At 46.6% G+C, this 27,663-nt stretch overlaps 1 protein-coding gene across 7 annotated transcripts in view; it reads right to left on the bottom strand.

Annotated features, from left to right (window-relative positions):
* ACTN1 (actinin alpha 1) overlaps positions 1–21,423 on the bottom strand; it is an 86,133-nt gene extending 64,710 nt beyond the window's left edge. For 4 of the 7 annotated variants that reach the window (XM_036383468.2, XM_036383466.2, XM_054515042.1 and 1 more), the window contains exon 1: positions 21,204–21,422. In XM_036383468.2, the coding sequence (XP_036239361.1) occupies positions 21,204–21,302 (99 nt within the window). In that variant the 5' untranslated portion in view covers positions 21,303–21,422. Of the gene's footprint in view, positions 1–8,265; positions 8,331–21,203 lie in introns of those variants that run through there. The other 3 variants (XM_054515043.1, XM_036383465.2, XM_054515044.1) reach the window with 3 other exon arrangements.
* Positions 21,424–27,663: the final 6,240 nt, after the last annotated feature.

The raw sequence follows: 27,663 nt of genomic DNA, 5'->3' as shown, positions 1-27,663 counted from the left end.
CACACCTTGTTTTCTGTGATGCAGATAATCACAGAATAGTTCCGGTTGCAATGGACCTTTAATCCAGTCCACTCTCAGTGCAGTGAGCAGGGACATCCTCAGCTACACCAGGTTGCTCAGAGGCCCACCCAATCTTTCCAGGTGCATATTTCTACCCAACACCTCTCTGAGCAACCTGCTCCAGTGTTTTATCACCTTTATTGTAAAAACCTTCCCTCTTATATCTAATTCAAACCAACCCTCTTGCCTGCACTGCAAAGGCCCTGAAAGCTACACAGGGTGCCTGCTTACACAGCCCATTCACTTGTTACACACCATTTGCTTTCCACCAGCTGCACAGCCTTTGGAAAAGCAGGTGCATCCAAGTAGCACTTATTTTTTTACAACAGTCTTTTTAATTAATTGCAAGGAAAAGAGAGCCAGCAACAACAGCACAGGCTTCTCCAGTGTCTGCCAGCAGCACCTGCCTCCTCCAGTAGCTTTGGAGAAACCCCAGGGCCCGTTTCACACTATGTTCATATGCATGGTGATGAAGAGATACAGGAGGGACCAACGACAGCACTATTTCTGTGACAGAGCAACACAGACCCCTTACTACAATGACTGAAAGAAATTCCATAGGTACAGCAGGGAATGAGGCTGGAGATGCTCCCACTTCTGATGTGAAGGATAAACATGAGGTCTCTGCTCAGGAAAAGGTGAATTATTTACACAAGACATTTAATTTGAGAGTAGGATGAGGGAGCAGGGACTCTGCCTTTAGTTGTAAGCTTGCAACAATGAGTATTCCTGGTAAGAGGACACAAACCCACATGGGGCAGACAGAATGACATTAACTGCAAGCCCAAAGCACAGCAAGTGGTACACCAGTGCTCATACCAGATCTGCTGAGACCCATCACAGTGATGGGTCCTCTCTCCCCATCACCTCTCATATCCTTCCATCATAAAGGACAGGACTTGCAGAAATATCCAGGCCTCAGGTAGGAAGCAAATTTCAGAAAAAGATAACACCTTGCTGAGAACAGTTTCCTGCATGGCCTGGTTCAAACATGGAAGTTCTCATATCAGAGAGCTCCTGCTTGAGCTGTGCTGTCACCCAGGAAAAACAGCAATTCCCCCTGCCACGTGATACACATTTGAGACAGGAAAGGAGGAAAATGCAGGTACTGAGGAGAGCATGCTCAGGTTCCAACTGAGCCCTGGCCTGTAAAGGCAATGGAAGTACTGTAAAACCTCACTGCAACAGCAGGATACTGGGAAAAACAAAACCTCTACTTCAAGACTGGGCAAGCAGTCTGGGCAGCCTACTACTAAGATGTAAGATGTACCTTGACTCTTCCTTACATAATTTTTTAATCCTTTTTTTTGCATAGAATTTAATAATCAAGTAAAAACTAGTGTGTAAGACATATGCCAAGCACCCTCTCACATATAACCCAGTAGAAAGGCTCCTGCACACTGAGGTGCATCACATGTGCCAGTTCAAGGGAGGTTTCTTTTGCCTTTAATCGTTTCTCCCATGAATAAGTAACACCTAATGAAAGTGCTCTTACTCTGACAGTATTTGTATTCTGATACCCAACTGCTGCTCATATGCCTCTCCTCAGACAGCCTCTTGTTAAGATTACAGCAGTAAGGGCAGGAGACATGTGAACACAGACACTGCTTAACACGAATGATTAAAGCAGTTTAGCTTAGTACCAATTTCTTATTTCAGACTTTATGCCCAAAGACTGCTGGATTAGCCCCCTTCATGGAGACTAAACACAGTGTTCTCTATAATATGTGCACACCCACACATGACAAAATTAATCTACTTTATTGCAGATTCACCCTCCAGCTCCACAGCCCGTAGTACTGAACAAGGACCTCTGCAGACACTACACAGGGTGACTCATCATTTTGCCCCATCTTGCTTTGTATTTAAGAGTGGACACGCCAGTACCTCATTCACACTTGTGCTTACATCACCATCAACCTTGGCATAATCCCACAGAAGGGAAATCTCAAATACAGCATTGGTCACGGTCCTCTCAGGTAAATCATGTATTTTAGGGGAAAAGGTATGGTTTCGTGATGAAGAATGACTAAGCCAACCAGATTTCTTCAGTTACCATGGTTGGATAGCCACCCAAATTCTTCACTGCTGCCCAAGGATTGGCAGCAGAAATTACCACCACGTCAAGCTCTTCAACCCTGCTGCCCTTTATTGGTAAACTGCATACAAATATCTACTACACACAAACAGCCAGGCTAGCAGGAGCATTGGCAGACCTAGGGGATTAGACTTGTCTTGCTTTGATGCCTGTTCGGAAACGCTCATATTCTTACATGTTTGTGTAAGAAAATGCCAAATCACTTAGTCACAGATAACACGTCAGAGTACAGCTCATCTCTCACAAAGAGTGCCTTCCATACTCACCATTCCTAATTTTGCTGTTGCCTGACAATTTTCCTTTGCAACAGTTGCTAAGCAAAACATTTGCAGTTCAGCTTAGTATCACAACTGACACTTGATGGCTGTCCTAATGGTTACACATAAAAAAATGCATGGCTGTTCAGTCTGGTTCTAAACCACTGACAAGAAATAGATAACTTAAATGGAGGACATGCAGTTCATGTGCAGTCTTGATCACTGCCATTATGTTTGCTGTCTGTTTTCTCAAATAAAGAATCTTCTGAGCAAGGCAAGGTACACGCAGATAACAAACAGCAGTGTAACTTACTATGCAGAAGTCAAATTAACTTGGTACAAACAGTCAAGGAACATTTACTGTCACTTGTTTCAGAAGACCTAAATATTGTATTTCAGAAATGTCCATACAAGATCTGTCAATATCTACTGAAAATAGGTACCTTGCTAGCACCCTAAGACATCTACCACAAGTCTTCTAATTAGAGGAATTTGACAGTATTGCTGGAAGTAGCTTTCTCTTTCAACAGCACAGTTAAGTGTAAGACCATAATAAAAAAGATAATTCAAGATAGACTCAATGTGCTATATTTTTAATATCCATGGCTAAGAAACGGTACCATACATTAGCAGCCACAGCCAACACTCAACAGAATAGAAAGCAGGAATTCACCTCCTTTCCTCCTGATGTACAAAGGAGTAAAGAGTCACTGAGGCTGAGAAAAAAAAAAGTGAAAAAAAAGAGAAAAAAAAGAGAAAAAAAAAGTAGTGTCCTCCTGACACTACTAGCAGACATATGGATAGTTTTATTTCAAGCCTGTGCTTAGATCAGAAAACCTCTCCTAATTTTCTTCAGCCCAAGAGTTTCCTAAGCAGGTAGACTCCAATAACACACAGGACAGTCAAGAGAAATCCTTTTTCCATTAGCATTGGATTCATCATAGGGAACTGGGGAAAAGGTACACCTCTTCATCGTTCCTCTCCCATGTTTACTTTGTGTAAATTTTATCCATGGATGATGATGTGACTTTTCAGATAAGACAGAAAGAGGGGGGGATGGAAAAAGACCTTTAGAAGAAGCGAGGGAAAAAACAGATTTCTGCAATCTGTTTTCAGAAACGGCTGCAATGCAGGTTGCTGCCAAGTGTTGAAGCTCTAAGGAGGACAAATGACCTGCTACCACACCGGAGAACAGAAAAGCCACGTGCTGTGTATGGGCAGAGATAAGTTTGTTAGGAGGGAGAAAGAGACAGAGAGAACTGCCTTGTGCAGAAGGACTAATAGAAAGGTAAATCACAACCTGCCTTGGGCCCCATGGAAGTTTGCTACAGTAATGCCCATGACGATAGCAAGAATAAAGTATAGACTGTGCTGTGAAATTACACCTTTCCTCTTATCCAAAACCACACCTCAAAAACTAACGTGAATTTTATACTTAGTTCTCCACCATCACAGCTTGTACTCAGCACTGAGCAATACCCACCCAAACCCCTAAGCCAAGGGGCACAGTCTCATTTCCTGACTGTCACTGTCGAGCCGGTGCTCTAATTTCAGACCAGGGTAAGGCAAGAACCTCCTTTGGTAGAGATCAGGTTGTTATGGTCTAAGTCAATTTCTGGCAAAATTCACCTGGCTTCAAGTTTAGACTAAAATGAATGTAGTTTGGTCCAACCCAGTCTTCATCATAACACTGTTCATTTTCTGCTCTCTCCATAGCTCCCTTGAAGGCTGCAGGGAGAATCATGTCTCTGCAAGAGACATGATGGCAGACTGCATAGCTTCAGAGGAATACAAACATGACACACATTGTTTCAGGGTCTTTGGTTAAGTGCTAATCATCTGGATTTGGATGCCAGTCCCGATTATGAGAAATATGTAGTAAACAGAATCATGTCATGTGATATGCGGGCTTAACCCTCTTCCTGCTGGCAGCTGCACGTCAGCACAAAGCTGCAGTGGGAACAGCAAAACAGTCTCCACAAACCTACCGGCCTTCTGTCCTCAGCTTGGTGCTTGCCCCTGTCTCCTCTGAAGAGCCACACCCACACAACAGAAGGTAGCAGAAGGATGTGTGCAATTCCGACCACAATCAGCCCCCTGGACATGTGATGTTTGGTGATCTCCCCTGCTCTGACCCAAGCACATGGCTGGGCAATACTGCCTGCAGCTTCACAGGGAAGAGGGTATGGGTAATTAAGATGCCTCAGTGAGAAGCTGAAGCTGATCCTGTCTGTGGGCCAGGAAGAAATAATCTCACTCCCAACATGCTGAATAAGCCGTGGGTGGGCTGGAAGGGCAAGGGTATAGCTGTCCCAAGTCTTTCCTCAGCAAGCAATCAGGCAATTGTCACACACTCCGGTGGCACTGGCCATCACCCTGGGACACCCTGGCTGCCACACAAGCATGTGGCACAGGGCAGCCCTCCAGCTGCTGCCACACCACTCATCACACAGTAATGGCCACACAGCCCAACACCAGCACCACCACAGGCTGGGGAGAGTAAGTGACCTGAACCAGGAGGCTAGAACACAGTAAGTAAAGAATTTCAATCCTCTGCTCCCATGGGATTCTCTGCCCTTCCATGGGATCACATATGCTATTACCAAGGCACGCAGGACCTAGCTAACCTTTGCAAGACCCTTACTTCCTCTTACACAGTCTGATGGCCACACAGCATTGTGCTTGTAAGGGAAATATTTTCTTCCTGCAGAAATCAGACAATTCAACTCAGAAAGAGTTTTCACAGATTAAATTTAACTTGATACTTAACAAGCCTAGCTACACTTATTAGTGGCCCAGGACCTCCTCACATCCTACCTCCTACATCCTATGCAGCATACTGGTACTGCCAGAGGAAGTTAGTCATTTCCACATTAGACAGCCTCCCATGCCATGAGCCAGCCAGCTCATTTCTGCACACAGGTAAGGTATTGTTAAGTGAATTAGAATTTATTTCTTCCCTTCTCAGCTGCCAAAACTGCTAAGCCACTTGCATTGCTTAGCAGGCTACTCTAGCACTTTTTTTTCCTGATTTCCTGATGCTTAAGAACCCAACCCTGATAATTTAGGGCCTGTCTCCTGCTCTCTGTGTGGCACCTCTGTATTTAGGACTGCTGTAGGCTGAGGTCTACCTCAGAACAGAGCCCTGACATGCTCATGCTGCTGACTTTGAACTACATTTGAAGCAACAGCTAGCAGAACAATAGATGTTCATATGAACAGTGACAGGGTAGCAAAAACAGACCACATCAGAGCCCTATGCATTGGATACGGGCTAAAGAGCCAGGCACCCATCAGTGGGGCCACTACAGCAAAGCATCTCCCTGCTGACAGGGAATTCCCACTGCAGCAGCAACCAGCCCTGTTGTATTAACCCAAAGGGAAGCACCAGCTCCCAGGCACGAGGGGCCAGCCCATAGTACAACCCTGTGTTCCATAAGCTCCCTACAGCACTCTGGCCCCCATTTAAAGATGGGGGATCAGACTACTGGTACCTGTTCATGGAAGAAGTCTGATATTCTGCAAAGCAGCATGGCAAAGTCTTCAGGTTTTGAGCTTTCAGTCTTGGAGGGCTGGAATACTGCACTTGCTCAGCAGCTTTGTTGCCTCAAAGCTTCAGCAACTGAGTTCATGAGAGCTGCACTGAGCTCTGGCAATCTCTGCAGGCCTAACAGGAGCCAGTTAACAGCAGCAGCCTCTTTCCCAGCCCAGCAGCTGCTGTGCAGCAGCTCTTTGACCAGTCACCAAGCACTCGCTTCCAGAAGGCAGGAGATTGCACTGGACTTGAAAGTGAGACAGATGCCAAATCCCAGTCCAGGGCCAATGCTTGGGGAATCAGGCAATGTGATGTTCAGAACACAGATGTGTCAGTATTTATTTCCACATGAAAAACAGTCCAAACTGTTTTTTTCTTAGACTCTTTCCAGCTTTTTCCCATTCTCCTGCTGCTCCTTCACTGTGGAGAGCTATCTAAGTTTAACTCTTCTTCCTCTTATTGTTTTGGTAAATTAATTTTAACACCAATTAAGATTTTTCATCTGGCTCACAGTTCATGCCCAAGTAGTAAATGTGGGAGCAATGTAGAGGCTGTGCCTTGCAAGGCAGGGAACAAACAGCTATTTCTCAGGCAGCTTTGGCTAGTTCAGCCTACGTACTCTGTCAAGCAGTAAGCACAGTCTCACTGCTTCCAACAGGACTTACTTGTGTCAGGCAGACTTCCATTCCCTACTTCAAAACCCTTCCTCAATCTCAGATATTTGCATGGCTAGAGGTGGGCAAGTTTTAAGCTGCATTCCTACCTATGGAGAGTTGGCAGACACTTCATTCTTTTCACATGCAAACTAGAACTATCACCTGGACCAAGGTGCAAAAATTCAAGGAATTTGGGCAGGGCTTAAATAAAGTGGGAAAGCATTGCCTTGCTTTCCAACATAGCAAAAGGTATTCAGAAGCCTGGAAAAAAGCACAAACCTCTAGCTCCTTCGGCTGCCAGGAGCAGGGTGCCCTCTCCATTTGCTGCAGCTCCAAAGGGATTGGTTTCACGGCTGACATCGACCACTTTATTGGCATGTCACCATTTAAGTGGGCAGTCTCACTCTCTGCACTTACCCTTCACTTCCCCCACCCTGCTACCTCCTTCTCTTTACCTTAGGCTCAGCGGTGATCAACTCTGATCTGGCTCAAAGCTCACTTTTCCACAGCACATTCAGGTACTGATGCATCCAACTGAGAAAAAGTGACAGACAAGCACAGTCTGACTGGACTAGAGACTCTGAAACTGCATCTGGAGTTAGTCTTGTCCCAAGTAAATGGAGGAAGGGAGAACATTCAGCACTTGCATATGCCAAAGTTAAATAAATTAGGTGTGAAACAAGATTTTGGCAGGTATTTGGAATCATCAGGAACTGTAAATTCGAATATACTTTATGTCACCCTCTGGCAAATTCTCTAGAATTCACTTTACAGACAGCAATTACACAATACATTTATTCACCCTTTTTGCAAGGCTGCAGAAGTAGCAAAGTTAACAAGTCAAAAAGCAGATAAGCACTATATAAACTACATTCAGATCTCTGGAGTGCATTATCCTGAATATACATATGTGAAATATTTTGACCACAAATATCTTCTTGGGAAAGCAAAACAAGTAGCAAATGGAGGGTAAATTAGATCCCAGTTAGCTTGATAGAAACAAGCATGTCTAGTAAATATTTTTATTCTTTTCTCTTCTACTAAGATCAGAATGGTGGTGGTTGTTCTGGGCACTGCAGTTTCATGACAAATAAGCATCCTTAAAAACTGTGTTAAGGGTTCACATGAGAAGAGGTCAAAGGAGAAGATGACCTACCAATCCACCACACAGGAAAGTCAGAGTGGAACAGAAACCCAAGTGAGCTCTGCAGATGCCTCACTCTTCATGATAGCAGGAGGACAGTACTCATTCCCAGAGGCACACTTACCCAAAGGACACCTCTTACTGTGTACAGCACTGATGAAGAACTTTGCTCTTTGCCTGGAGAGATGCTCCTTTGGATGGGCTGTGCACCCTGAATACAAACCTTCAATCCCCACAGCCTGACTGTGCCCAGTACAAACACTCCTCTACCTCAAGCCACCCCACTGCTGCCCCACTCAGAAGCAGAGCAATGCTTGCTCAGAGGCTGCTGAAGCCCACTCCCAGTGGGGGGGGCTTCTAAATAACCTCTGAAGGACAGAGGCACCACCAAAATAGTCTCTAGATGAAAGAGATAAAGGTAATTATTAAAATCTTACTAACAAAAAGTTTCAAAATCTCTCTCCAGCAGCACATAATTTTGTTAATGTATCAGACCATGAAAGCCAGCAACTCACCTAAGTAGAACAGCAATCTTCAATCCAAAGCACGTGAGATCACTGAACACAATGGCAGAATAAGATGGGAACACATTTCCCTTCCCAGCGCCTGTTAACGAAGGTGAGGGAAGAAAAGAAAGGAAGAAGAGGAGGAGGTAGAATTTGGGATAGGGATATACAGGTAGAAAAAGATATCAAGGAGTACTATAAGATTGCTTTAAACTCAAAGCAAAATTTAACAAAATATAGTATGCGGTGATTTTATTTTCTGGTTACACCCACATCAGAAACACACTACCAAATACTGCTCTACTGCACTAGAAGAGTTGAAAGAGCGTTAAGAAAGGGATATGTAATTGCAAATTTGTAGCGATGTAGTGAAAGCAAATATCTGAAGCTACACATCACAGAAACACAGAAGAACCCCTTTGAAGTGGCCATCACTAGGCTTGGTCCTGAAGAGACACTTGGGAGCACTCAATCAGGGTGTGCTGACAGTGGCTGCACCAATACCTGAAACCAAGTCAAACACATGGTGGTAGTGCAGAAGAACATGGAACTGAAAATCATATCTTTGAATCAAGTGCATTACACCCAAGCATCACATACAGGAAGTACTGAAATCAGCACAAGTGGTCTTAAAGTAATACCTAAAAGCAACAAAAACTAAGGTAAATTTAAAGTCAGTTACCATCTTTTCAGTGCTTGTTGCCTTGCATCATCTGGGAACCACGCTCACAGATCAGAGTTCTGTGGTGCAGGCAGGTGTACAAACACAGCAGAAACATGGTCCCTTTCCCCAATTATCCTGCAGGCTACAAGCCCCATAAGAGAGTGCAAGAAGATGCAGGGAGCTGCACAGGCAGAGTGCAAGGCAACAGACAGACTCTGCTCAGGCCAGCAGGCAGAGATCTTGGCACACCTCTGGCCACTGGCACCCCAGGACTTCCTCCCCACCTTACTGACCACTCTGCCCTGAATGGCAATAAATACATTTTCAACCTTCCACACAGCTCTGAACAAGTTAAGCTGTAGGACAGCAGCGGTGGAGGCTGACAACATGCACATGGTCCAAAGGGGTAAGAACATCTCTTCTGTCCTAGGCTAAATCCAGAGCACATGGAAGAAATGCATTCTCATTAGAAGTTCTTTTTCTCCATTTGACATGCCAGGGGCCATGGTGCAGACCTGCCTCTATTGCCCAGCACCACACAGGAATAAAGCCTGGAGACTGGACAATAATTTCTGAAGAGCAAAATGAAAACACTGCAATGGGAGTGGGTTTTGGATGGATGCATTTTGTGTTATTTTGGGGTGTTTTTTTGAGGGTGGCAGTAGTAATCGTGTTTGTTTGGTTTGGGTTTTGCTAGTGGTGGTGGTTTTTTTAAAAACCTCCTCCTTAGGCCAGAAAGATTTTTAATTTTTCTGACTCCATCACAGGCCAAATATTGCCAACAAATACCTTCCACAGCTGCTGAGTACAGCATGCCTGCCAGCTGGACAATGAGGAATTTTACCACTGCACAGCCTTTCCTTGCTGTACTTGCATGTAGTCACCCACCCTCACTCCTCCTCATCCAGCAGGGCCCTCCATTTCAAAAGCTGCCCACACTTGATCCTCACCATGGCCCTTCTCCTCCTCAAGAAGGAAGAGCTCAAGTTACAACAGCTTCATCTCAGGAGGTAAACATGAGGAAAGGTAACAAAGGCATGCTGACACTGCCCTCCTGCCAGAGTATAGAGGGAGGGCAGGTGAAGCCCTCAGGAAAGCTGTCTCATTGCTCCCAAGAGAAGTGGCTGAAGAAAGCTGCAAGCGATGTGTTTGCCTGGAAACCCTGCAGGAATGAATTTACAGGGCCAAAAGCTGAAGTCCCTTGGCCTTGCCCATGAATTAAGTGCTTTGGCAGGTGGAGGGAGAGCACAGGCACCACACATTGGGACAAGAGGGTCCCTGACAGCAAGAAGACATTGAGCCTGCTGTGACAGTGATGTTCTACCCTGTATAAACCAAATGTTAAGTACCAGCACATCACATCTTCATTGTCACCTGCTGCCCTGGGAGTTCCACCCAAGGCCACCATCTTCTGCCACAGCCTGCAAAAAGAAGGCTCCTTTTTGACAGCACCACCCTAAGCTAGGCACACCAGCTCACACCCATGGGGCTCTGAGGCATCCCCCCACCGTGGAAAGGCCACATGGTGCCCGCTGGGGCTTGGCACAAGAGGCAGTGGCAGCTGTGCCAGGCTTGCCCTGTGCCCCCTGCATCCCTCTGAGACATCAGCAGCAACTACCTCTCACAGGACTGCAGGCAGAATTTGTTCCAAGCTCTGCAATCAGAGGATATTCTGCTTCAAGTGCTTTAATTACTGTAAGCAGTTCACTAATTACAGTAGTAATGATTGGATTATGGCCAGTTAACAGCTTTAAAGAAATAAGCCATTATAGGAGGGGGAGAGAAATACTCCTTTGGGTTTAGGATAGAAAAAGATTTCAGCAGTCCACCCTGTAGGAGGCTGTTAGTAGCTGGCTAGGTCAGACTATTTGCAACAAGCTGCAACAGGAAGGAGCTGTGTCATGTGTCACTAAATGATATGCTGGCACATGAAAATTATCAGTGTTGGAGGAGGTGTGTTTGCAGGAACAGAAGGTCTTCTGTTAGTGTGCTGACCCCATGTGCTCCAACACCTCTCTATGACTGGACCCAAAAGACACGATGCAGGCAGGTGTGTGCATGCTACATTATTGACATGGTATCATGCCTGAAATGCTTTATTTCATCATGCAAGTCATGAATACAGGCCAGGCCTTTTAGAATGTCTTAAGAGAGACCTGCTAGCTTGAACCAAACAGCTAAAGGCAACCACTCACACTGCCAAAAGCCAAAGGCACTCACCAAAAAGAACAGCAATTTCCTTTTACTAGCAATTGCTGCCAGCATTGGGAGGACCAGAAATCCATACAAGTAATGGGCAGGGAGGCTCCCTCCACACCTGACACATACACCTCCTCACTCTTTCCCTGACTACAGAGCAGTCTGCAGAAAAGCAACTGGACTAATGGATCCCTGCAAGAAGTCCTATCCCAAAGGAGACGCTGCAACAAGGGGGATTATCAGCTCTGGAAGATAAAGTTTTTTGTGGCCATCCCTTTTCTGAGAAAGACAAGACTCCCAGATATGAGGCAGGCAAGATTACCAGACACAGTCTCCCCACCTTGAAAGGCACCTTCCACAAAACAGGAAAGCAAGATCCTACTTTACAGAAGAAATCCCCAGTGTGTTGAAACTACAATAAAGGCAACAATACTCATTCACAGGTGACTATCCTGATGGTACAGCCAGCCAGCAGTATGCCATGGCCCTGTGGGTCAGGTAGCTCTGCCTAACCAAGAAAAGCCAATCCCTTGCACCACCAGCAGCCACTTTTACATCTCTACTCGCCCTAGGAAAAGCAGGTCTCTACACCTCTTGCTGGCCCTCACCCACAACAGTCAGCCCTCCATGGTAACACACCACCATTGTACCCCTGCAAAAGCTCTTCAGTTATTCCCCTTGCCTCCTCTCAGCAGTATCTCGTTCTGCTTGGTTTCCTTACTCTCTTTTCCCTTCAGAGGTCTTCAGCTGAGGACTGGCGGAAACTGAGCTTGGTATCGCTGGCTGGAGGGCGAGGATTTCTGGCAAGAGAAAACCAGTAGATCTGGGCATCTTGCCCAGAGTGAGTTCACACTTGGCTCACCACAGCTGGAAATAGTCTCTTCTCTGGCCAGAGCTCCCCAACGGCCCAACAAAACCCTTGGGAAACAGCAAGTTTCCACACGCTGACCATTTTGAAAGAGCCTGAAACACGGGTGCTCATGACTGTACTATGGGGCTGCACCCAGCCAGCCTTCCATGCACAGCACAGCTGCCTGCAAGCGCCACTCCCAAGGGGGCCTGATGAGCAAGCCCTGATGAAGCACAGGGTCTCTGGCTTTGCGTGCAGAACCAGGTGGGGCCAAGACCAGTGCTTCCTCTGGAGATGCTCCTATTGTACAGCAATACTGCAAGCAGGGCTAGAGGGAAGGGAGAGGCTAGCCTGGCATAGATACGCTCTAAACAGCTTCAAACAGCCTCCTTTTTCAGCACTGCTTAGCAGTTAAGAAATTAGCTTGCTTTTTTTTTCAATCATGGAGTCACTTTTTACAGTTTTCTTGGGGATAATACATTTAAGTAGCAGAACTAACTTGCCGTGTACTGAAGGGTAGATTTAAATAAAGTGAGTGAGGGGGATTACAGGTAAGCAAGTACTTGGCTAAGATAAGATTAACAGCAAGATAAACTTTGCTGCTGTAGAGCCAAGGAATCCGGCCAAGAAACAGGGCTCTAGGATGTACACATCATTTTCCATGATGAAGAAAAGAGCACTCAGCTGGGATGCAGAGACCATACATGGTTCTCTCACTCTCTCACATCTCTCAGAGGCCTTTACTGGCAAGCTCCTGCAGGGAAGATGTAACAGCACAACTTCCATTTACAGCAGCAGTGAAGTTCAAATGCTTAGCATCATATGAGTGAGGAGTAGCAAGTGCCCTGGCTGCCTGATCCAAAGGACATGGAAAGCAGAAGTCCTGCCTCTACTGCAAATTGGCCTTGGTTCAGCACCTCTATAGAACATGAGGGTCATCCTCAGCATTATAAAAGGAAACATCAGTATTCTGTGTGAAATTTCTCCAGCCATCCAGCACTGTGTTGATGGAAGGAGCAGAGCAAACCAGTTGCCCATTCACACTATGCTGTGTGACACACACAAGATTTCACAGGGGTCCCTCTGAAAAATGAGGGCCATGCATAGGACACATGAGCAGAGCCCACCTGTGCTGTCCAGAAGGGCAGGCCCCACACTGCAGCAGTGCACAGCCAGTGCCAGGTCGGGTAGACTGACAAAGCAGCAATCAGCTGACCCTTCGAGTCATTCCTTCCTTCCCACTGACCACATAAGTTATCTAGGAGGATGTGGAAAAAGTTGCTGCTTAAGAAGCCGGCCCTGCAGCCTCACCTGCCTATGAACTATCCACACTGGTGCTTCCAGTAGCCCTGGATTGCTGGTATTCAGAGACCTACTTGAAACCACTGCAATCTGACTGACAGGTGATACAGAGACACACATTAGTGGTGTTCACTGTAGTGAGTGTAGCCAAGACACCGTCTTTCCACTTGCCAACACTTCCCTTCTTGGCTCTAATACCATAGAAAAATGACAGGTTTGCTGTCATTTCTCACAGCACAGGGTTGAACACATTGCCAGTCTACACAGATAGAATGACAAGTCAAAGACTTATCTGGATGAAAGACCAAAATCCCCTCTGTTTATGGGCGCATTCCCCAGCCCTGCCAATGGGGATCTGTTTCAGATCACTGAGGGTTAAGAATGTCTCTGCAGAGTCTCATCCATGTTGTAGTGCTTCAAAGCAGCCATGGATTTGGAAGCAGCATAAGAGAGGAATATTGCAGGTAAAAGCATGAAGAGAGCAAGCTGCAATACGTAGGAGAGCTGGCTTTCAAAGGCCTGACCCAGCCCTTACCAGTAAAATACACTCATTGCCAGCTGAACGGCAAAGACACAACGACAGTAACCCAGCATGGGGAAAAAATGGTTCTGCTTTACCACCTAATAGGGAGCCAAGAGGTTAAACTGGCACCAGGCCACACCACATCCTATGACCAAGTTCTGCTCTCATACAGTAGGGGAATGAGAGCAGGGAAGGCAATGGCAGGAAGGGAATTGGAAGTAATTTAATTAAACATATTCTTAATTAATTTTTAAATTAATCATCTTAATGCTAGTGCCTTTGTTCACCTAAGCATTTTTTTGATTGGCCCAAAAAGTCCCCAGTTCTGTCTCAGGGATCTGAGTGACTTTTGGGAACCTGTATGTCAGTCTCATGCACCAAGGTCAAAAAGAGTGGTGGGTGGTTCCACAGACTTCAATAGAAGGCTTTTCTGGCATGACTAACACCAGACAGACAGTACTGCTGCTGACAAGTCCATCCCACCACTCTTCACCAACTCATCCCACAGATTCAATCTCTGACTAACAATGCTTCAGCCCCAAAACGCCAGAGTTAGAGCAAATCCTATGTCTCTATGAAGAAAAGGTGACTGCCTTTCTTGCTGATGTTATGTTTTTCCCACCCTGGCAGTTGTCAAGCATACTATACCTGCTTTTTCCCCCTTCAGGCACAGTTCACATATTGCTTTGATGGGATAACAGGGTTTTACATTGCTATAGAAGACTTATATAAGTCGTGCTAAGCATATTCCTTATGATAACCATCATGCTTCCAACAGTCACACATGGCAAGAAATCAGTTTCATATTCTCATACAGAAGAAGAGCAAACTCTTGCACAGTCTTCCATCCTCCTCAAACACCATTTCTCAGACTGTATAAAATACCTTTAAAAATCACAGCAATCCATCCAGCAAGCCCCTGGGGCTGACACAACACATTCAAGTGAGACCAGTCCATTGTATGTAGTATTTTTGCAGCTTCCCAATGTTTCCCCAGACAGTTCTCCAGCCTCTTTTCTACACTGACTGCTTTCTGCACCTCATTGTCAGAAAGAGCACAGCCATTCTCCAATAGCATAAGTGCACCCCAGAGAACAGCCTAAGTGTCAGGCACGACAGTGATAATCCACAGCCAGATGGAAAATACTCTCAGTCCTTCAGTTTCCACCATCTCTGTCACTGCTGTTTGTGCCAACCTTAAGAACTCCAGGGTCAATGTTTTTAGTCGATTTCAGTGAGTAGCCACAGAAAAGCACACAGGCTCACAAACTGGCTGGGGAGGCAAATGAACCCTGCTCCTCCTCTGTCACCTGACAGTGCATGAGAGCCGCACTTCTCACAGAGCACACACGAAAAGAGTAAAGTGCCTGCAGCAGGAGCAACTGGGACCTCAGGGCTAGGAAGAACAGTCACTGGCTTGCTACTGTAACATACAGTTTCTAAAAGTGTGACTCCAGTGTTCATGACCACTTTTACCCAGCAGGTTTACTGCCCCACGTTCTCAGTTACCACCCAGTTATACCTGAATTATACAGACAACACCATCTCATACAAAAGCATGTGCTTCCGAGTTGGGACAAGTTCTTGCCCAACACACAATAAAAGTGGTTTCCAAACAGCTTCTTCTTAAGGATACCCTAAGTAGCATGCCACATGCCCCAAGCTCAAGCGGTCAGGGCAGAAAACAATGTTATCTTATCCTCTCTAGCCTTTGCACTCAATGCATTGAAACAATGTCACTACTAAATCACATGTACAAGAATTTAAACCGGTCGCCTGAAGCAGTCAGCAAGAAATTCCCCAGACAGACACACTTCACATCACTGGGCTGGTAGCTGGATGCCTTTGAGGTGTTTCACCCTTCCCTAGAGGGCTGGAAGGATAAGTTCAGTACAGATTGATGAGTACCATGTTCTCATAAACTGATCCTTGGGATCTGTTATAGACTCCCCCTGAAAGAATCTGCAGTCACCATCTTAACCCATGCCTGCTTTCTCCTTAGACTGCCCCCTTACTCAGAATTCTGAACAGGAGGGTAAGTCACAGCAAAACACACACGCCTCATTCATCATCCACCATGAGGTTACAATGAATAATAATGTTCTTGTTAAAAAAACCAAGCACACACATCCTGACAAAACCTGATCATAGAAAGTATGAGGCAGCTCCCACACTCAAGGACAAATAACTGATCTACAAAGCCAGATATTTCCAGAGTTACCTACAGCAACTTCTGAGTTTAATGTTTTGAAAAGAAAGTATCTGGCAACAAGATACCTATGTTAAACAACAAAAGCTTGATCTGAAAGATAGGAGATATCTGGTGACCTATATTGCCTGCCTGCAAAAGAGCAGCTGAGCAAGCATCCTTACAAATTTCACCATTCTGCTTCAGCATCAATAATGGTCAGTGTGAAATAAAGCATGTGGGATACTTGGGTGCAGCAGGGCCACCTTCCCCACTGCACACCCACACTGCAAAGACCGTGCAAGGACCATCCCTTGCCGTGGCCACACAGGGTCATAGCAGCAGCAAAGCAACCCAGTGTAGTGCATTCATCAACAGTGTACATTTATTTACCTCATGGCTGAATCTATGATGGCACTGAAAGAAATTTCAGCAATCTTCAGTTTAGGTGTGGTATCACACTTTTTTGTGGGTCCACAGCAGCTACCACAACCGTAGCTTTCTGGAAGTTTAGATACCTTTCTCAGAATATACCCTCTCTGAACAAGAGGACACTCAACCCAAATGAAACGGAAACTATGATTGTGGTTTTTACATTTTGTCAGAGATAATAATCACACTCATACCACCTGACTAGAGCATGCTTACCAGGAGGCTTGGAGGTGGGGTGTTTCTATGATGGCCCTATTTAATGAGTACTTTCTATCATTAGCAACTTTCTGTCATTAGCAACCCCACCTCAGAAAGGTGATTAGAACAGCAAAATTCAAATCATAAATGCAGTAAGGCCTGGAGGATGCAACAGTAGGGCCATGAGACTCATGCGGTTATTTTTTACCCTTGTATTTATGTGTATCTTTACATGCAGTGCACGACACAGAACAGTGAGAGACGTTTAAGAAGACTTGGGTTTCTAACAGGCAATTTCTGTAAGTTCATGAACAACTGTACTTAGTAAGCAATACTCTTGGCACAGAAAAGGTGCCACCAAAGTCTGTGCTATCACTGCTTCTGCAGCACCATAAATCTGACCAGTCCAGTTCTCTAAGCCAGAGATATCATTTGTTGCCACATTGTCAGAGATGCCAACATGGCAAGGCAGAGCAAGAGTGGGTAAAGCACATGGCACATTAATTTCACCAATTTAATTTTTTCATAATTTTTTATTTTTTTAAATAAAGATAAGCATTATTATAATTCCTTAGAGCATGAAAGGTGCATATGGCTATCTTCTACACACTGCAAATGAACACTGCTTCCTACTCCTAAGAAAGCAGTTGTCAGGTCAAAAAGCAATTTGGTATTTAAAGTTTCCCTGCCAGCTCTACAGTTGAGACAAGTTGCTTCGGGCAAGATTTTAAAATAAACCTGAAGGAGCTGCACCTTGAGCAACGAGCTCATTAAAAGAGAATGGCCCACATGAGAGCCTGCTGTATGGAGGACCTGAAGGCTGGACCCCTACCAACACCCCCAAACAAACCCAGCTTCACCTCAGTGTTATTCCTGACACTAAGGAGCTGGAGATTGTCCTTCTCATCATCACCCTTCACCTCATCTGTGAAGATGAGCCAGGCAGGCTGAACACCACCTGGCTAACCTAGTCCCTCACACCAAACCCACCAGGAAAAGTCTGAATGCTGCAGCTGATAACTTGTCATCAGGAGGTAGTAATGTCCTTGTGGGCACAAATGACAATCTCTTGGCCACTAACACCCACAGATGTACTTCTTAGTAAGCAACCTTGTTAATCTTGACAGCTAGGTGAGTCCACTGCAATGGCTTTTAGCAAGTTTTGCTTTGCAAATCTGGGAAACTGCAGGATCAATCTTGTTATGCCTTAGCTGCCGCTACTTTGAGGCTTGACTCCAGACAGGAAAGAAGAGAAGGCAGAGGAAAAAAAAAGCTGTTACAAGAAACTGCTGAGATGAGTTCAACAGTTCAAACTACTGAGATGTAGTTCAAAGGAGAAAGCATTTTAATCCCCAGAACAGACCCCTGCTCCTGCACAAAAGATTGTCCAGAGGCTTGTATCAGGTGAAAAGTAGCTGAATTTGTTCTGCACAATTTTATTTTTTTTCTGCTTAAGAACAGCAATGCTGTGATGAGCTCTTTAAAACCTCTTAGAGAGTCACTTCTGATAGACATGAAAAATTGGCTTCATATGGAAAGCTGCTTTCTTCCCAGAACTGTCACTTTATCCCTACACTGTAAAACAGCAGCTTCCCAGGAAGAGGCAGGTAGGCAGGTGTGAAACCAGTGCTTCTCCTCTGTATCACATTCAAGAGGCCAACTTTCACCCTTCAAATATGAAATTCATTCTGCAGTTTGCCTATTTACCCATTTCAAAGCAACATTCCAGACAGCAAAGGTTGTAATATCTGTCTCAACACAGGCAGGAAACCTGCAAATCAGCTCCCAAAAGCTCAACAAACTTGTCCTTATAATGCTCCTGTAGAAGACATTACTAAAATTCAGTAATCTTCCCACTTTTGATGTCTGCTGAGTTCTGCTGAGCCCATGCATCCAGGAGAAGGGGAGCTGGATTAAATTCACATTTGAGTAACATTACTAGACTGCTCGCTTCCCAAGTCTCAATGAGTCCCAGCTGCATAAAACCTGGCAGGACAGCAATGTGGCACAGCTACCCACAGCCTAGAGAGCCTTACCGAGCCAGGACACCAGGGGCTGGGCTGGAAACAGTGGAAACACACTTCCTGCATAGACATTTGTTGCTGCATTACTGACCGTGCCACCACTTTAGACATGCTGTCCTTGCTCCCAGAGAGGGCCCAAAATGCAAAGTTTAGAGTTTGCCTCAACTGCTGGCCTCAGTGATACAAATAATAATAATGATGATAATTCAATAGCACTTAAATCAGACTTAGGTGAAGAAAAACCTAAAATATGTGAGTCAACAAGAAAAGACTGAGCCTGAAAAGTATCTACAGGAATATTTGGTAGGCATCAATCTCTCTTATCACACTCAGTAAGCTATTAGCTAACATGTACTGTACTGAACATTCAACCGTAATTATGGCAGTGATTTCATTTCACAGGTAAGAAGGACTGACAGTTTTACTACACCACACTTTTTGCTTGGTAGATACTGTTACCTTCTTACATCTGAAGGAAGCAAGCCCCAAGACCCCAACAGGGCTTTTGGTCACATTCAGACCCCCAGAAATCCCTCAATATATGCACAGCCTGACCCGGCTGGGGTCCAAACACTAATCCCTCCGAGGGGATATTAGCCTGATATGCTGGAACTGGGAACAGCCATCACTCCCAGACCTGATCCTCCAAAATACAGAGGTGGGGGGGGTCACCATAAAACTTTGAGCTTGCACTCGCTGCAGAAGGGAACAGCTTCAGCTGTTCATCAGCAGAAAGAGGAACAATAAGTGATCCCACCACCAGCAACAGACATTTAACTACAGAGTTAACTCCAGTCCAGCAAGCTGGAGAGTGACTCCCACCACAACAAATTCAACTGGTAGCTGTTGACCAGCACAAGAAGTTGGGGTTCATTACTTAAAATTCCCTCTTGGTTTCTTCCCTCTGCACAAGTAACCCACGTTAACAGAACAGCTCTCTGTCACCCTCTTGTGATAGGACCAAGAGGACTTAAAATCTCCTGGAAGGAGGTAATACTAAAAGAACATGACATTTACAGCATGTACAACAACCCTGGGTTTAAGGCTTTTGAGTCCAAAGGTTCCACTCCTGCTTCTGACAACCAAACCAGTGTACCCCTATATATAAAATATTTTACCTCAGCCAGCACCATAAAAGGCAAAAAACCCCTACAGCGTAACAATCATTTCCCTTCACAGCCGTCAGCAAGGCTGGTGATCTTGCTCAGGGCCCCAGTAGCTGTTTCTAGATGCATTGGCCAGATACAGGCATAGGACTGGAAACAGAGATTGCAGCCAGGCAGATCTTCTGAAAAGGAATAAACTTCACTCCACAAAGGAACAGAGCTCTGACTTCCAATAAGCCATCCACCACTCACAGCCCAGATTAAGACTGCATTCCTCGCTTTTCCTTTGCCGAAATATAACCTCACACACCATCAACTCTTTCACCAGTAAATGCCCTTGCTTGTGTACTTTAGTTCTCATGCTGTCCACTCTTAGCACTCAATCCCTGAGCAAGGAAACCACGGACAGCAGCTCTGTAGCTATCACCTTCAATCAACTCATCATACTCCAGGGAAAAAACTTCTCAGTGGCACCATTTCAGACAGCTCTGAGCAGGAAAACCTGAAAACCTTTGATCTGGAAGTGGAGGAGGGGAAGAGGAGAAGGGTTAAAGAGAAATAATCATCTTCCCACTGTTGTGCTCTCCTTCCCAACTGTTCCCAGTTCTACAGAAAGCTCCACACCTCAGACTACATTATATATGTTAATATATCATTTGTGCTAAAAAAGCACTATCATCCCCTCTCTCATGGAAGGTCTGGGGTTCTCCTGCCTGCTCACAGCAAGGGGAGAGCAAGGCAAGATCCAAAACATGAGCCAGTGACTGGCTGCGAAGCCAGCGGGAGCCTGCTGCACCCCGAAGTGCCTCTGCTATGCCAGCATCAGTGCCGCTCCAAATTCTGCTTTACTCTGGTCTGATGGAGTGACTAAAACGGAAATATTTCGGGGATTAGGATTCCTGAGTGATCTAATACAGGATGCTTTTGGTTTAAAGGAGGAGGGGAAAAAAAATATAACTAGCTAGCGGCGAGGCTGGAGCTCCTCCTGAGCTCCCCTCCCCACCGCCACCCTTTCGGTTTAAAAAGGGGCCGAATGTTACCATTTTTGGACATGAGCTCCGCGCAAGCCCTGCCCTAAACCACACCATTCAAACCAGCAGCCAGTGACTGTCCCGCCGCCGGGGCCGGAGCACGGGCGGCGCCGGGGGTGCGGGGGGGATGCGGAGGGGCCCCGCCACCGCCCTCCGGCGTCCCGGCCCCGCCCGGGCGCACCTGCGGGCCGGGAGCCCGTGACCCGGCCGGCGGCTGCTGCTGCGGGGGGACCGCCCCGGCACCTCCCTCCCCGCCCCGCCATCACCTGCCCGCCCCCGCGTCCCCGCCGCCTCGCCCCGCCACGCCGCACAGCGCCAGCCCCCGGCCGGGCGCGCACCGGCCCCGCCGCAGCGGTGGAGGGGGCGGCGGGGCCGGGTCCCGGCAGCCCCACGGGATGCACGCCAAGAGAGAGGACGGGGGTGCGCCCACCTTCCTCTGCTGCTTCTCCCAGGCTGGGTCGAGGAGCAGATCCCGGTCCCAGTCTTCCTCCGGCTGCATGTAGTCATTGGTCTGCTCGTAGTGATCCATGGCTGCGGCCGCTGCTGCCCGTCGCGTCGCGCCCCGCCGGTGCCGCTGCCCGCTGTGTCCGTCCCGGCCCCGCGGCCGCTCAGCCCGAGCGCGCGGCGGCGGCGCCCGCTCCCACCTCTCTCTGCCTCGGCCGCGCGCAGCGGCGCGGGGGCGGGACGCCCCGCCCACCACCCGCCTCCGCGCCGCTCATTGGCCGCCATCCGCGCGGCCGAGCCCAGGACCCCGAGTGTGAGTTCCTGTTTCATTGGTCTCACGGCCGTCCGTCACAAGATCCGTGTGCCGTGGTAGGCAGTTCGCGGCAGCCCCGCCCTACTCGCGGCCCTGCCCACCACCCCTCCGGCGTGGGGGGAGGCCGCGGCGGGGTGCACTATGCCGAGCCGAGCCGAGCCGAGCCGAGCCGAGCCGAGCCGAGCCGAGCCGTCCCGTCCCGTCCCGTCCCGTCCCGTCCCGTCCCGTCCCGTCCCGTCCCGTGCCATGCGATGTGATGTGGGGAAGCTCCGCGCCTCTGTGGGAGCATTTCTCTTTTGACGGCTCCGCGGCTGGATGGGGCGCGGGAGCCTGTGCTGGGGTGTCCTCACCGGCGGATCCGAGCGGCATTTTGTCACAGAATCACAGAATACTCTGAGTTGGAAGAGACCCACAAGGATCATCGAGTCCAGCTCCTGTCACCACACGGGACACCCCAAGAGTCACCCCTGTGCCTGAGAGCATTGCCCAAACGTTGCTTGAGTGCTGTGATCACTGCCCTGGGGACCCTGGTCCAGTGCCCAATCACCCTCTGGGTGAAGAACCTTTTCCTGATATCCAACCTAAACTTTCCCTGATACAACTTCAGGTGCATCAAATGCTGGCACTGTGAGGATGTTTTCGTGTGGCACAGCTGGTGCCCATCCTGCCGGCCCCGACCTGAGTGCTCAGTGACAGCCCCACAGTCCTGCTGCCCGACTCAAAACACAGCTTGGGCGTTGTGCAGGACGCCCGCACCCAGGACGCAAAAAGAAAGGGCAGTGTTACTTGCTCCTGACCGGCAGCCGCTGCTCCAGGCTGGGATTGCCAGCACTGGCAGCCGGAGCCCTCAGGGCCCGAGGTGCGTGCTGCAGGCCAGGGACAGCCAGGGCCTCCCAGACAACAGCACCTGCTGCTGTCTGCCCACAAATATCCTGTTCGACAGGAAAACGCTCAACTGAAGTGCGTTTGGCTCATCGAGTAGCTTCCTAGAAGGGAAACACAAGTTAAGGAGTGTACCAACACGCAAATACTTGACACGGGCTTCCGTCAGTTAAACGAGTAGAGGGGGAAAAGGACAGCAGCCTTGTTTGTTCCCCTGGTAGTCTCGCTGAGAAGCACTGTGGCATCTCTCACAGAAGTGAGAGGAAGCCCAAGGAAATGCCGTTCCACAGCATCATGCAGGGCAGAGCTTGTGTCCCAATTCCTCTGATTAAGAGGAAGCAGAAGTTTGGAGCCCAGGAATGTGGGAGAGAGGGGGTAGCTGAGAATGGACTAGAAAGATGCTGCAAAGCACCAGGTTGAATTGAGCTGAAATGTTCCACATCAAGCTAGATTTAGCCCTAAATCACACCAATGAGCTCCACTTGCAGAAAAGGAAATTTTTTTTTTTCCTGTGTCTTAACAAACATTGGGGGTGAAATTGGATATATTCTTTACTTCTTGGCATAAATAACTGTGCAGTCTATAATGAACAGATGTATGGTATAATGGTACTCTGTACTGTACTCTGTCTTCATGTGTCATATGATGTACCTTTATGTACACTTGCAGATATCAAAACCACAAATATAATTATCAGAATTTTAACAGTTCTGCACCATTCAGAGACTTGTATTCACTCTACCATGCATCACTCAAGATGAAGAAAGATTATTTAAATATGTAAGTACAGTAACATTCATAATTTTGAAGAGGAAGGGCCAATTTTTATTTTTTACAACCATTCAGTGAAACCCCAGTAACAGAAATTGTGAACCAACAGCTACAGCCTGATCACGGGCGGATAGAGAAACAACATGATGATAGACAAACAACAAAGATGTCTAAAAGTTTTGTTCCTTTTCATTATTTATGAAGATATTTTCCACCTGAGGAATCCAGGAGAGTGTGGGAATTGGTAGAGATCTGGGGAGAAAAAAGGAGAAGGGAAACAAACATATTCCTTGAAAAAAGTCTTAAGCTTTGTATTTTAAGGCAGGGGGTCCTACTTGCTTCACCACCCCTATATTTTAAGAGCCCATTATTGAAAGCCACTTTTCAGACCTTCACAAATGTGGTGAGAGGTCTCAACTGCCTTTTAGTTTGTGGGGATTCTCAGCATTTCCCAGGAAATGCTCAGCACCATGGAGGTCTAAGCCCTGAGACATGCAGTAGGTTTCTGTGAGGCTGAATCTTCTAGATGCTGCCTCTTTGGTTACTTGGAGTTGAGTTGCAAAGCAACTGTGCCCATATTCATAAAATTACTATTCTTACCTGTGTGAAATACATCCAGTGATCTCTTACAGAGTCTGATGATACTATAAATAGAAAACTATTTTTAGTTGCCAGTATCCTGTTCATGTACCTATTTCTTCTTGCACAGGGCAAAGGATGGATTAGACAATTTAATAGACAACATAAGTGCAATAAACTATTATAAAATCAAGAACTAGTGTGAGGTTTCTATTGCCTCTCTCCTAATTGTCTCTGACGTTTGTATTTCTAACTTCATCATCCTTGCTTCTAAAATTCTTTCTTGGATTTCTGGGAAATACTTAGTTTTTCACTCCTAAGCCCATCCCAACCATTAGCTTTTTACAAACTCCTTAACAAAAGGAAGTGAGTGTTCTTGGCCAGTTCTATGAATTTACGAGCAATAGTGAGGGGTGAAAAAAGACTGTTTCCAAACTTGGGATAGTTCCCAGATCCACTTGACCCTCTGCCCCTGCACCACGAAGGGGAAGAGACAAGCTTGCAATGGGAGAGGGAAGCACAGCAGCAACAGGACCCACAGAGCCCAGTGCTACTGATGGGAGAGGTACCTCTAACCCCAGAAGTACTCTGGTCTTCCTTACTTTCCGTCATTACTCCTAGAGTTCTCTTCTCTGTACAAGATTGCTGCTGACCATGGGCATTATTCCCACCCCGCTGGACCAAGTGGGTCTCCAGTAAAGTCTTTCTGATCCAATGAAGAGAGAGTGGCCTCTCTGCAGGGCAGGGGACAGAGTCACCATGAGAACAGCTGGACATACACCCTGCTTCTTCAGCCTGCAACAGATGAAAAGAGGAACAAGCCCGAAGGCATTAGGGTATTTCTGGTTACTGTGTGCTGCTCATTCTCTTTGTGCTTTGCATATTAGCTACAGGTCACAAGCCTCCCTGGGGACATATCTGTTTTCTTGCCAAGAACATCCATAAGCTTCTGTAATGAGGCCCGGCAGGTGAGCTCAGTCACTGTACAACAGTGAACAAGGCTGTGTTGGAATGGCCCTTGACTTTTGTTTTGGGAAGTCTCACGGCCAAGTTTCAGCACTTAAATTCTGCAGATGCACAAAAACTTTGTTGCTCAAAGATTTGGCACTTAAATTTGAACTGTGTGTTGGGCTGTCACAGTAGAGAATTCAACAAGTTAAATTCTTTTTCCTAATTTCTATGTCACTAATTCAGGACAGACTACCAGTGGTAAGTAAGAGCTCTTACTTACTTCCCTTACTTCCCAGCTCAGGCCCTGGGAAATGCAGGCATTAATTTGATTGAGCTAAGTGAGGTATACCATGCTTCATGGAATCTAGGGAGGAAGGGGCTTGGGCCCAGGGATTGGGTAGAATTTACATTTTTAAGAAGTGTCATGGAATAACTGCCACGGTCATCCATGGATAGGTGGGAAAAAAAGGAACAACCAAGGTAGAAATGCTGTGTTTGGACAAAAGGAAAAAGAGGCCCAAATGAAGCTCCTAAGTACAAAACGTTTTCTGTCCTTCAAGGCCTCTTCACCCAAGTTGCATTTCCCCTTCTACTGGGACCCTAGCATCCTAAGTCCTCTTTCCCTTTACTTCCCCAATTATCTGATCTTCCAAAACTGGCTCCCCAGTCCTTCACCCTAAACTGTGGGATTGTGCAAGTACCTGAAGAGGATGTTATCTCTTCCTTCTGCTGACTGGAGGTCAACCACGCTTGTTCAGAGCATGAGCTTTAAAACCAGTGACTTACAGAGCAGTCTTTATATATATTTGCTAATATTGTTTGATACGGGTCATTTTGTGACAGTGATTTTTTTTTCCCTGTAAAAAGCCTGATTTTACTTTTCTAGCAGAGGATACCCTAGATTGTTCCCTTTGCTTTCACAGTGTCACTTAAACAACAATAGAATCAGGAATTACATCTCTAGTCCTATATTCCTGTTATCACATATCCCTATCTACTTTCATCCTTCAAGGACTACTTGACCAACATTGCCCATATAATGCCCCCTTTGCTCCCTCACTTTATCCCTGAAGGAAAGGTATTTGCTGCTCAGAAATGCATAGGAGCATCATGCAACCAAAGCAACTAGGGCAGCTGCTGAGCTTGTTCTGCAGAGGGACAGACATAGGGAGTAAAACCATCCAGTGGCACTGACAGAGTCATGTTAGATGACTGTGAAACACATTGTACAGTGAAATGACCACCTCATTGAGGTTACCATCCTTATTCTATGATATGGGCCGTAGAGACCTTCAGTCACCCAGGGTTAGTACTTCTCATGTTTTGTCTGCAAGTTACCCTTTACTGAGGGGCAGGTCTTTGTGTAGGCTTTTTTTGCTCTGTCTTTTTCGTTTTCTTTGTCAGTCCTTAAAGGACATTCCATTTCACAGTGCTGACACGATATCTCTGTCTGTCCCAAACAATAAAAAGACTCAGGAACCAGAGAAGATAAAGACAATAACATTTTCCATGTTCCTACAAGAGACAGGGAATGGATTAAAGTTTAGAAGCGAGCACACTTCAAACTGGACACCATAAGTACACAAATCCCTGACAACTGGTGTATCCATGTACAAACCTAAGGCTTGATCCAGGCCATGCTCAGTGCCATCTCTCCTGGTGGAAGCAGAGGAAGATGCTGCCCTGAGGCACAGAGGAAGCCATGGTGCAGCAGCTGCTGCAGAAGCTACACACTTCCATGTGCAGAGCTCTGAAAGGCAGAGTCAACCAGTGCCTTCCACGTGGTAGCAAGAAGGCAGGAGCCTCTGGAGATTGCAAATTAAGTATGAGATAGCTCATTCCTGCTGCCACCAAGAGGGAGACTCGGGTTTGAGTCTCTTTTTCTCACTTTCTGATTGCACAGATCTTGCCTGATGATGTGCCCGTAGCTTAAAGAGGCAAGAGGCAGAATTTATTGTTTCTCCCACTTCCCAGGCACCGAAACTGACCATGGGAAAGGCGTTACAAGCTTTGGAGGTAAATATTGTGAAATTTTTCTGGAAAGGGAACAGCTGCAACATGGTAGGAGAATAGCAAGCACAGGGCTCCACCCTTGCCTTCACAGAAAACCTTTTCCTATGCAAGAGTCACTGCGCTCTCAGACCTATCATTATTTAGTTCCAGCTTAAAAACTTCACTTAAAATCCATTCACTTTGATGTTCTCCATAATTGCAAGTCTACTATTTTGTAGTAAAATGCTTGAAAAAAAACCAGCCCTCCCCCATATTCAAGGATATCATTATTACAGTGGTATCTTCAGACTATTTTCAAGCAGAACCCTTTTCTGGCCATGGCTTGGAATCACTTTCCAGAGAGAAAGCCAACAAAAATTTAATTCCTTCTGAGCAAGGCAGCTGCCTCGTTATACTTCAGCTACACCACACTGCCCTGGCTTCTTTCCCACACGGCTCTGCCACAAACCTGTGACTCTAATACTGACCAGAGCAGCCATAGTCATTGCTATGACACCCATCACTGCTCTGGGATGCGCTGGGTACGGCATGCAGCTGTAGGTCACAGTTGTTTCAATAGTGAGTCAGCAGTCCCTGCCTGAACAAACCCACAACTGCACTCAGATATGTTGAGAGCAAAGCACTTTGAGGATGCTTGCTCAAGATTTCACACACTGCTGCAGGGGTCTGTAGCTGTCTGCAGACCCCAGACTCCATCCGTGGGATAGTTTTGCACAAAAGAAGCATTCCTGGAGGAAGATCTGCAGGATGCTGCCACAGAAATGCATCGCCAGCGTGCTCAGAGGTCACATAGCCCTATCATCCCTGACAGGTTGCAGAGAGCTGATGTAAGACCTGACCATGCATGAAGTTCACTTGCTCGTAATTTTTGCTCCGTGAATGATGCAGGCCTAGGATAATCCTGTAGGGGAAACCATGGAGGGTGATGGATGGAAGA

The sequence above is a fragment of the Molothrus ater genome, chromosome 6 (assembly GCF_012460135.2).
Source record: "Molothrus ater isolate BHLD 08-10-18 breed brown headed cowbird chromosome 6, BPBGC_Mater_1.1, whole genome shotgun sequence".
NCBI classification, from domain to species: domain Eukaryota; kingdom Metazoa; phylum Chordata; class Aves; order Passeriformes; family Icteridae; genus Molothrus; species Molothrus ater.
This window is presented reverse-complemented; position numbering and strand designations above follow the sequence as displayed.